General features: G+C 35.1%; 1 protein-coding gene across 1 annotated transcript; it reads right to left on the reverse strand.

Annotated features, from left to right (window-relative positions):
* Window positions 1–2172: 2172 nt before the first annotated feature.
* On the reverse strand, window positions 2173–11017 carry LOC116168512 (PHD finger protein 21A-like). The gene is made up of 8 exons (XM_031484400.1): window positions 10256–11017; window positions 10079–10111; window positions 9942–10007; window positions 4994–5142; window positions 4692–4947; window positions 2922–3168; window positions 2686–2865; window positions 2173–2512 (listed from the first exon to the last, which is right to left on the reverse strand). The coding sequence occupies exons 1-8, from the start codon at window positions 10346–10348 to the stop codon at window positions 2286–2288; spliced, it is 1251 nt and encodes a 416-aa protein (XP_031340260.1). The 5' UTR covers window positions 10349–11017; the 3' UTR covers window positions 2173–2285.
* Between the last annotated feature and the right edge of the window lie 857 nt (window positions 11018–11874).

Raw genomic sequence — 11874 nt, forward strand, 5'->3', positions numbered from 1 at the left:
TTATTATTCAGAAAGTTTACGTTTGTGCCACGAGCGAGCTTGCGAGTTTGTGTTTTACATATGGCTTTATACGGTTATCATTTCATAGGTTATTTAATGGCAAAATAGCGCTACCTGTTAAATGATGATGACTTCCCCGAAACAAAACGTTGTATTGAAAATCTCTCAACGCTCAAATAGTGGCAATCAAAAAATGATTTTTTTTGTATCTGTTCAAATACCATCAGGAAAAAATAAAAACAAAATCGGCAAATACCGGTTTTCCCCAAATTTGGCCATCTTCGTATCTTTTATGATTTCCCAATCGGTGGGTCGCCATAGGGTTTCAGGCGGCGCGCAGCGGCTCAATACTAAAACTATTAAATAAACATCAGAAGATATCAGAAATATCTAAACGAAATTCTGGAAACGCCGTTCCATCGCTGAAGCACAGATTTTAAATCTGTGGTTGAAGGCCACTCCACGTGAACAGGATTAATAATACAAAGGACGCTAAATAGCAGTCGGTTTCTTGGAAGGTTAGAAAAAGACGCCCTCTCGCTACCCTCTTAGAGCCTCATCTCAAGAGGCGTTTTTGAACGGCATTCATATAAGAAAATATTGCGCTACCAGCAGCACCACTCGGCAGCGTTTCAAAAACGCCTGGTGAGAAAGGGTTCTAACAAAGCAGTATTATATACAGAGATTTTTTTTAATGTATCCATATGGGCTACGTATATTTTTAAAAAAAATCATGGCTATAATAGGCAACCAACTCTACACATTAATAAGAAATGTAGCATATGGGGGAGAGAGACGCATATTATACACCTTTGTACGATGACCGTGGTACAAACGTCAAGCATACAGAAACGTCAAAAAATTCTACGGCGGCCGAGAGTACGTCACAAGCAGGAAGTTCCCCTCTCTCTCCGCGCCTACAAACTGCAGTGAGTATGTATGTGTGCCTGTGCGTTTAGTATACGGACCGTGACTTTTTACTACATAATCCTTCTGAAGAGCGCCTAATTTTATGCAACCAAAATAACTTTGTAAAACCATGATTTGGTTGTCTTATTATTCAATTTGAATATTGTTGCTTTGGCTACCGTATTTTGATTTTCGTTCGTGTGCGATGTATTCAATTGAAGAAAAAGTTGATATTGTCAATTGGTATAGTGCCGGTAACAGTTTAAGGAGCGAAATAAAAATAGGGAAGCCACAATAAGATTCAAATAGCGCTCTTATTTATTTTAAGTAGTTATTTTGGTTACATAAAATTAGGCGTCCTTCAGAAGAGATCACCTTTCAAAAGTAGACATAGGAAAAAACAATACACGAAAATCCCTATGTCTACTTCTTATACCGGGTGATTCATTAGAACTGATGAGTGAAGACAGTTAGAATTTCCCGCAAAACAAAAAATTTTAAAGGTTTGTAATAATAGATTATCATTTGTCTTATTCCAGTGGTGTATGTAGAAACAGTAATATTATTATTAATATTCTCATTCAAGAGTAATAATTTATTTATAAGTCGTCGTTATTTAAATTGTATATCAATGAGATTCTCATATTTACTGAAAAAATGTAGATATTTTATATTTATATTTCATTTTATTATTTCGATACAGTAAATACCTATTTGATAACAATATGAGAATAATCCAACTTCTATTTTCTTCTTCCATGGTACGGATGAAATAAGAGCTAGGTAACTTTTGCATTCTTCTATCGCAGACTTGACGAGTCTCCTATTCTAACATGCTGGCGGATTATACATCAAAATAGTTGCTTAATATGGTTGGAGGCAAATATTAATCACCTTCGAGCCAGTTCGGAATGACAGTGCACTGAACTCACTGCAGTACCCGGCTACCTGCCCGACTAAGGAGTTTACTCAATAGCAGAACCAACGCTGTTGGTGGCTAGGGCTATCATGCGCCTTGGCGATGTGCATCTCAAATTATTTCGTTATCGTTAACCACTCCCAAACCTTCTTTGTAGCTATGACGACAACGCTACAGGTTTATTTGTTTGAGGCAGGAAAGTTTAGTTATAAAGTGAGCTGTGCTAGCTATTAGGGATGACCTGGAACGTCACAATAAGGGACATGTAAAGCAATAAAAGGAACCTAGAGAAACTTGAAACTGAAAATGATGCCAAATAAAATTAAAATAAAGAGCATCAGTAATGAACAGGTAAAACAATTCGAAAGTTTATTTACGAAAATAGATTATAAAATATATCTTTTAAGAAAAAAGATTTGAATTACAAATAAAACGTCCTACAAACAATTAGCCAATTTCATGAAGATTGAACAGTGGTCAAAGGAGATTTAATGCTCGAGATAAACGTTAAAATATTTTTTATTTTATCCTCTGTAGATTGTTGGCCGATTTGTAAGTTTTCTTGAGTAGCTTTCTGGTCCTTTAGGGAGATAGTAAGGCGCGAATGCTGATCTTGCAATTCGGTTAATTCAGCTGCAAGGGATCTGTTTTCATCAAGCAGCTTTTGTTTTTCCTGTAGCTTTTCTTGAATATTAAAAATGATTTAATCAATACCTTTTCCACAAACTATTTACCAAATACAATGATTCAACTTACGAAAATAAGTAAAAATGATTACAATTAAAAACGAAAAAAACGTAACATCACAAGAAGTTGTAATTTATACGAAAAACGTAACAAGTGATTTGTTTCCTAACCTGTTACGTCAGTTGGTACATATGAGACACTCATACCCGACGATACAGTTATAGCACCAACAGCGCGAGCATCCTTGTTTGCACTACATTTAGGGCACTTTCTTGGAGTCTGCACTAAGGGACGGTTATAGCAACTGATATGGAAACCATTTTGACACGACTCACACACTGACAAAGAACCTGAAACAGAACACACACGCACAATATTAAGTTTCAATGAGCCAGGCTACACCTACCTGCGAGACGACAAATAATGCAGCTCTTCGGATCTGGGGAAGCACGATTGGTGGTTACGCGTTCTATTGTTAATCCTAGTGGCAAATTTGGAATGGGAAGCTTTTGTGGATCTACTGGAGATGACGCCCGTGAATCATCTTTACTTAGTGGAGTTGGGGGCCTTTCAGCCTTTGCTTTATTTTTCGCACTTTGTCGAGTATTTGGAGGTGAACAGCTCGACATAAGATACACGGCGCGTTTGCGTTTCTGCAAAAAAATTTAAAATTAGACTTCAATGTAAATTTTGTGAAACGTCTCATTCAAGTAGATAATTTAGATTAATCATTACCTTATATTATATTTAGAGTAGGGAAAGAAAAAATCCCTCCTCTCGACTCACTGGCACCAGTGAGTGGAGAATTATTGCAAGTCATACAAGGAACAAGATACGAAGAATCGCACATGATTTCCAGGAGGAGAATTTTTTGCCATTCAGGTCGCATTGGGAAACTAGACTTTTAATCCGGCTCATATTCAATAGCACTGATTCTTAAACTCTTAGAAATCGATTGGCGAAGGTTTGACATCGCTGTCTCTTTTCGTTCTCGAGTTAAACGAGGAACAGACAGACGGGCACAACCATCACATAAGGAAATTCCCCTAAAAATAGGAATCGGGCGGAGGGCGGCTTTAATCCCATGAAGGTTAACTTCCTTTTGCTGCTGATGTTGCTATAGATACTATGGGTAGTAAACATTGATGTGTCCAGTCCATTTTTTGCCAACTCACTTTGGATCTAGCAACAAAGAGTTCCAGAAGAAGCTATTTTAAAAGGTTTTCTATAGGATAAAATAAAATAAAAACAACCCTTAGTAGTTAAAGCTCGGTTATCTCCTCCTTTTTTCGGACGTCACGTGACGACACAGGGCTGCGTTGTGATTGGCTGCACCTCTTTGTGGCGGTAAGTTTGAATTTGTGCGGAGGATTTAAATTTTTTAATTTCCGAATGTCAGCCATTTTGTTGTGGTAAATTTATAATTTAAATCTGCCAGCCATTCTGTTCTGTTGCGGACATTTTGAGGACAGTGAAATTTAAAATTTGTCATAGTGATGTAGACGGTGAATTTTCCTCAGAATTGTAGTCCCAGAGGGATCGCCCAAGGGAATTATTAAAGTTGTTATTCCTTACTCCTTATTTAAATAGACAAGTTACATAATATCCGTCATACATAAAATACTGTAGGCAGGTAGTTACAAATTGGTCTTGTTTCACTGTCTATAGTGCATAATGGGACAGCAGACGACAATGAAGTCGCCGTGCTATCAGGCGACATATGACGAACATCAAGATTTTCAAACTTGTGTGGTACATTATTATGGTATAACGACACAAGAATATGGCAGGAAAAGCGTGGTCTGTTTTACAATACGACGATACCGTTAAATAATACAAAATTCTGCAAATAGGAGCGAGCGATGTGTTGCTGCGCGAGGATTTTGAAAATGACCCGGGTGAGGTGACAAATACAACGAAGTCTTCCACCAAGAAAAAACAACACACATCAACGTATTTGTCAAAGACATAATACAAAAAGAAAATTTTTAAACGTGCAATCACGCTCTTACACAAAAAACAATACATTTGCGCACTCAACGTCTCTAGTGAATGGAGGGAAGGGACTTTTTTTTCTTTACTCTAACTTGTAATGATGCATGTAGAATAAAGAATACAACATTGATCTATTTAGACGAAAAAATCACAAAGTATATGTTCCACCAGAATGGCTTACCGGATAATCCCACGATTTGGTGCCATAAAAGAACTGTGGGTTAGCAGTACTTCGCCGTTTACGTTCCACTCGCTTCTTTTGCATTTCATCGTGGACCACATGCGTAACAAGACCAAAAAATTTCAAAAACTGGTTCTGCGACAGTTCCTCAAGCTTTCCTGGATTGCAAGGCGGTTCTGGTGATGTACTTGCCGAAGGGATGTCCAAGGAGTCGTCCGATGGTGAATTTGGAACCGACGGAGTGCAGCGAGTTATTCTAAAGCATGATTATTAAGTAGGAAATTTAAAAAACTGTAACTCACATGTTTTGCTTCCGAACTCGACTTACTGCAGTCTTCAAGGCGTTGTTTAAATTATTTGCGCGGTCACTGCAGGCACTCTTGATCCCATTTGTTTGTAATTTCTTTTCGATATCGTTTAATTCATTTCGTACCCTTTCAGTGATCTGTTTCTGGAAACGTAACTTGCATTATCAATTTTGAAATTTTTTTTATCCACACACTGATTACTTTCAACAAGATGGTGCACCAGCGCAGAACGCCTTAATCGTGCAAGAATACCTATCGGACAAATTTTCCATTTTCCAAGAATTATATTTTCTCAATTCACATTTTTACTCAAAAGTCACCCCCGTATCGTCACCCCTCAGCACCTCCGGCAATTTCGAGGGCAGATATGGAGTCTGCGCTCCCGAAAACCCCCGAGTAATGATTACTCCGGCTTTCCATATACTTTTAAGTTTACAAATAATGATACAATTTTGAACACATATTGTATATTGGATTGTATATCTGTACCTGAGAGCCAAACTGTATTAACTCCATTTCTTTTCAAATCGGTATTAAGTTCTCTTCCTACTAAACGAGACTCGCTTTTTCACATGGAATATAGTATGTATTAAGTCCTATATAATATACTTTATTTTTCATTTGCCTATTATATGACAATTATATCTGTCATATGAGATATATAAAGCAGTCTGTGACGCCCGAGGGCATAATGAGAGGGCATAATGAGATGACAATCCATTATGCCCTCAAACTGCCTGTCAAATATATTGATGGAGTTATGCCATAAAAAAAGATGCTACTTGATTCGTATAAAGCACTAGCAATAATCATTACATTTGTATATTGGAAATGCATTATTTGGATGGAACGATAAAAAATAAAATGTTGTATGCACCTCTGGCATTACTCGATATTTAACCCTCGGGCGACTTACAATCCTTCGGGCCAGAGGCCCTCGGGCTCTGTCGCCCTCGGCATAAATATCGCCTTAATGCCCTTGATACATAAATAACTATTTGAAGTTGGCCAAAGTTAAACAGTATTATATCAATAACCTTTTCCGAGTAAAATAGTATTATGGAGTTAATATTGTTAAAAAAACTTACATGTGTGGACATAATACAGTTTTCAGTGCGTTGATGTTGTGTAGAAGTGCACGTGTGTTTTTTACTCTGCGAAAAAATGGCAAATATAGGTCAAGAAAAATATTGGAAGGCGCTTTTTTACACCGTGCAATCCGAGGTGCAATCTTTAAAAATAATAAATAAATAATTTCAGAATACATTAGTATTTTATTGTCCATATTAACTCCATTTTCATTTTTCAAAAAAGTATTTAATACAGTTTGTAATTCGAAGTATTAGGGCCAAATGGTATTAACTCCATTTAATTGACTTTTTAATAACTTTTTTTGGCAAAAATAATGAAAATTTTTGAAAATTAGAAAAGGGAAAATTTAAGGACATCCACATTTTATTTTTGAGTTTAATTTCTTTTTTAAGAGTTATTAAATAAATATTTTGTATTAATTTTAATGTCTTATAAATTTTCAAATCGCTCTGCTGTAAAATTTAATTTTTTTGAGTTAATACAGTTTGGGTCTCAGATACAGATATTGTATTGTTATAATAAAAAAGATACAAGTCGTACAAAAATTATCATAAAATATACAAAAAATAAAATTTTTCCAGCTTATTATTTCTAGGTTTTAAAGACTAAACTTTCGTCATTTTAAACTTTCCACCATATTTCCGCCCATTTCTTCTCTTGTTTAAAGTATTGGGCGCCTGCGTTTTATACGTTTTAATTTTTGTAATAAACTTAAAAACTTTCAATGAATGTAGGGCGTTAAATTTCGATTTACTGGGGGTTGCAATTGCTTCTCTGGTTCGACAATTTCAATTGTGAGAACAAAAATGCTTCATATTTCCTAATTTAACAATTTCGATTTCCAAAATGCCCCCCCCCCCTTCGTAAGATCGATTGAAAAAAATGTTTAGGACAAATGTTGTAGTAGACGGTGTAGGAATTTTATAAACGTTTTCCTTTCAAAAATCGATGAGGTGGTTATCAAAAAATGTTTTTTGGAAATTTTTTATCGACCGTTATTTTATTATTTGAAAAAATAATTATAAATGGAAATGATTTAGAGAGCTGAAAGATAATTTTGAGAATTTTTCTTTTCAATAGTCCTTGAATTAAGGGATATATGACTATTTTTCGAAAAACAAAAGTACGCCAACAACTTCGAACCGAGGCACCAAATCAAAAATTGGAACTAAGAAAAGTTTGTTTTAATTTATTTTTTTTATTATCCCTCTCTTAATGTGTTCTAACTGCCGTTTTCGAGTAACTACTTAGGTATAACAAGTAAGTACAGACTGTCCTATTTTCGACACTTTTATAGGGTATCTCCGTAATTGTTAAGTGGCGTCAAAAAAGTAATATAGGATGTTACGTGCTCTTGGGTCAAATTAAAAATTGTAAAATCAAAGTTTAAAAAGTAAAAGTAAAAATGGTATTGGACCTAACCTTATTTTTTTAAATGTAATACGCTGTATTATTTAATAATTTTAAAATATAGCATATTTACTTGTAAAAGTACAACAAAATTTCAAAATTTTTTTTGAATCTTTATGGAATTTTTTAGTGTTATATTTTGGAAAAGACAAATTTAATATCATAGTTTTTGATTAAAATATATATGGTCTTCCATTTAAAAAATGAGGTACGGAGGAAAATAAAAAATTGTCAATCTCAGAATGTTAAAGGAGATATAGCAAGATGTTTCTTAGAAGGTTCTTTATAATGACTGTTCAATAATCTGCCGTTTTCAAAACAAGTATACGGGGTAAGGTAAAAAAAAAGTTATACCACCTAACCTCATTGTTTTTAGTGGAACACTCTGTATATTTTATTCGAAAAAGAGCATATTAAATTCGGATTCCAAAAATATAACACTAAAGAAATTTAAATTTCAAAAAATTAAAACATTTTTTTATTGCTTTTTCATACCATTTGAACATTTCTTAAATTTTATTAATTATTTCTTAATCATTTTAAATTATTTTGAATCACTTGTAATTTTTAGCGCATTTTTTAAGAATTAAAAAAAACTACTTCTAGGGGAATAGTCCTAGAGTCCTGGAATTTTTTGCAGTAGGTATCCTATACCATTGAATTTATAAGATGTTATAAATTCAATGCCTATACCTTGAAGGTGTGCCACACGGCCATCAAATTCGCTGTCTAAAAGCCCCCCCCCCCTCCCCACGAATCATTTCCCGAGATGCTGTTTTTGAAAGTAAAACGTGCATAACTTTTACATACGACAACCAATTGGTCTCAGAAACTATTGCCCTTCTTTCTGTCCTCTTATCAAAGTACGGGGTGGAGGGGGAGGGGGGAGTGGAACTAGTTTTATCCTTCATGGTACTCTAATGAAATGTCTCAACGAAAGGAATTGATTTCTACCAACCATAGCCCTCCTCCTCGACCTCTTATCGTGATCGGGTATATTCCCTTATACCTCAAGAAAGGAGGAAGAGGGTCACAAAGGGCGATTGAGACGTCTGCAAGAAATATATCCATTGGTGATAAGGTGATATCAAAACAAAAGCTATTTCGGTTAAAAAAAATGCGCACAATTCGTTATTTGTGATTTTAGGGTAGGATTCTTTTTATAAACTGAAATTAAAGTACCACGTCAAAAATGAATTGCACATGTGCAACGCCAGCTTTCTTATTTGTGGCCGGATCTTTACGAAATTTTAACAGAACCAACCAACATACTGCAAACTAAAATAAAAATCAACTGGTTCTCTCTTTATAGTTATTAAATGCCTCGGCAAAAGCACAAAGTTTCCATTATGTTGATAAAAAAAAACCTGGGAGGAGAGGTATAAATAATAATAAGCGTGCGCCTATAATGTAGAAAGCTGCTACGCCACTGGTTTTCAGCCCTTTACGTACGCGTTTTATTAACGAATTATTTGCACATGAGAATGGATTAGCAGGTGATATGCAAGTAGCTACTTTACCCTTCCTTAATTAAGTTAAGTAATTAATTTTCGAAGCACTCTTGCATCCAGACGCGTAGAAATCAGACTGATTCAAATTTGAAAACTAAGTTTTTCATAATTAAAGATTTCAAAATAATATGAATCGCATCATATGAATGATAATTCTCGCAGAACAAACTTTTCCTTTCTCTCCCTTTCTCGGGCCTTTCGCCATGCATTTAGGTAAAACTGTCTGTGTAATTTCCAACCCGTAAATCAGTCAATAAGTACGAATATATGTAGGAAAAGCGGAAATTTGTAGTCTTTATTGACTAAAATAATAGCGTGCATCTGCGTATTAAAATCTTTGTAACAGTTTTCAACAAGAATCAATAAATCTTATAACAAAGTCAAACTATTTTTTCGACTAGTTTTGTGCTTGTAGAAAGTTAACGCAATATGTTCTCGCCTCGATCTTTTTAGTTTAGCTCGCCAGAAAAAATGTGCATGCAAACCTTGACGTTTGTTATCTAATAGGTACCTACATTTTTTTTTCCCAACTCTACACCTTTATCAAGGTTTTATCTACTGGTAATTAAGCCAGTAAATAAGTATAATATTACGAAATTTAGAAATATTTTATATGCCCAAGTTTGCAAGATCAATAACCACCTTGGGAATGGATAAGTTGCGTCTCTGCGATATCTACGTCCTACAGCGGGCCAAAATACTTTAAGATCTACCTACCTATCATTAAATGGGGCAAGTTCTCACAATCTTGTCATACCTACTTTAATTGTGACATGGAGATCGCTACATCCTATATTTAGAATAGAGAAAGAGATAAAAGAACTTGTTATAAAACTGCAGGAAATTCTATTTGTTTTGAAATTCTGCTTCCCCTGGAGTGTTTCAAACTATACCGATTTAGGTTAGATATTTTACATTTAGACGCCTACCTGTTCTATCCCTATTTCGTGAATGGCATTTTGTACTTCTTTCAAACTCCTTTCCAGCTCGAAATTCTAAAGACAAACAATTTATTAAGTAAACACGCGAACTTTCACTTAAATGAACGTATTCAATATCAACTCACCGTTGGGTCATCCTTAAACTTCAAAAATAACACCTAAAAGAGAAATACAGTTTAAAAGTTCTACTAGGCGCATCGCGACTGATAAAATTATAAAACTAGATTTAGCTACAGTGTTAAAACTACAAAAGAGAGTCAAAACAATAAAAGTTGCAATATTAAAAGTAATTAAAAACTTACATGGTGTTCGTGAATTTCTCGCTCTAATTTCGCCTGTTGTGCCTCCAATAAATGGCGAAGATCTTCGGAAATACGCATAGTCGACACGACCATAATTGCAACAAATGTTGCCCCTAAGTTTTAATTTACCTACACAAAATAAACGTTCAAGTAATTGGAGGGCATGACAAAAGCTTGAACAGCGATATACGAGAAAATACTGAACGGACTGAGCGCCGCGCACGATACAAACGAAAAGCAGAATAAAATTCAATAAAATATCTAATTAATTTTAATTGTACGCGAACTTTTTCACTATTCCAATTAATGCCGTAGCGGTGAAAGTATCAGAAAAGTTGTCAAGCACGAAGTTATGAACTATTAAACAAAAGAAACAAATTTATACTCAAAACAAAAACATTTGACGGCAATTCGGGTATTTTCGTTACACCGACGAAGGTCGGATCTGTTAGTGGCACGAAAAAGTGAGCACGAAAAGTAATTATCTCTTTTGAAGGGTTTATAATATGCATTAAATAATTAATTAGGCGCTTCCCTGTCTTACCGTTGTTTATAATATTTACTTTTGCGGTAGTACATTGCAATTTTCGTCCTGTGCGCAAATGACGTTAATTAAATGTTGCACATGAAAAGCAGTACGCCGGCTCGTAATGTATAATATGCCTGCGATTAGAGGTTACGATTATATAAGTTTAGTAAACTTTTTTATATCGCGTATTTATACATTAGCGGGGCTGGGCTACTGCGACGATTGTTCCCTCAAAAGCGAGCACTAAATATGCCCTTTTAATATTGGCGGGAAAGGTTCAGGACATAGCATACGAAATTCTTCGGAAAATGTAAACAGCAAACTACGGAGTGAAATTCTAGTTGTTTATGGCGTTACGGTGGAGGAATTAAGACTCATAAAATGGTCTTAAGACCAACACGATCTTTGATAAGACTAGCAAGTAGCATGATAGAACAATCCACAATTTTTTTGCGGTTAGTTCATCTACGAGCCGTAGAGAGCGCGCCACTGTTAACCAGGCGGAAAATTTGAATTTAAATTACGTAATGAAAAAATTATGTTACTAGAGTCATGCTGTACATTTTTACGCAATGGTGAAATGTAAAAAAATAGGGCATCAGGTAGTAGGTGGTACATTTAGTTTTGAGCTTTTGACTACGAATCAAAGGTTTTCAGTGTGGATACGTGAATACAATTTCTTTCCGCCAAATGACTGCCAAATATAACGCAGGTTTAGGTGTAACGTGTAAAAGTAAAGGCGCGCGTCGTAGTCACGAACTTACAAATCGTCGTAGTACATATAATATCATTTAATAAATGTTATTCAATGATTATATCCTTATTCCTTCCTTATTTTTTGGGCTACATTGCCAATTCACGAACTCCGATCTACAAATTTGATAAAAAATCGACCTACAAAATTTCATCGTAATAGGTCCATTCGATATCGAGATTTCGTGTTAACGAACAGACACCGCAAAATTATAATCTCGCTAGGAACTCGTGTCGTTTTGCAAACTTTCTATTAGCCAGCCTGAATTATTAACGAGCTCCTAGCGAGTTGATAATTTTGGGATGTCTGTCCGTCCGTTAGCACGATATCTCGATA

Source organism: Photinus pyralis, unplaced genomic scaffold (genome assembly GCF_008802855.1).
Source record: "Photinus pyralis isolate 1611_PpyrPB1 unplaced genomic scaffold, Ppyr1.3 Ppyr1.4_LG4, whole genome shotgun sequence".
Taxonomy (NCBI): domain Eukaryota; kingdom Metazoa; phylum Arthropoda; class Insecta; order Coleoptera; family Lampyridae; genus Photinus; species Photinus pyralis.

What these genes read in the sequence shown, in the direction of transcription:
- LOC116168512 (XM_031484400.1), bottom strand. Translation starts at nt 10,348, where the DNA reads ATGGTCGTGTCGACTATGCGTATTTCCGAAGATCTTCGCCATTTATTG. An exon ending in GAGAAATTCACGAACACCAT is followed by an intron (nt 10,112 to 10,255) that starts GTAAGTTTTTAA and finishes TTTCTCTTTTAG; the next exon opens with GTGTTATTTTTGAAGTTTAA. An exon ending in AGTTTAAGGATGACCCAACG is followed by an intron (nt 10,008 to 10,078) that starts GTGAGTTGATAT and finishes GTTTGTCTTTAG; the next exon opens with AATTTCGAGCTGGAAAGGAG.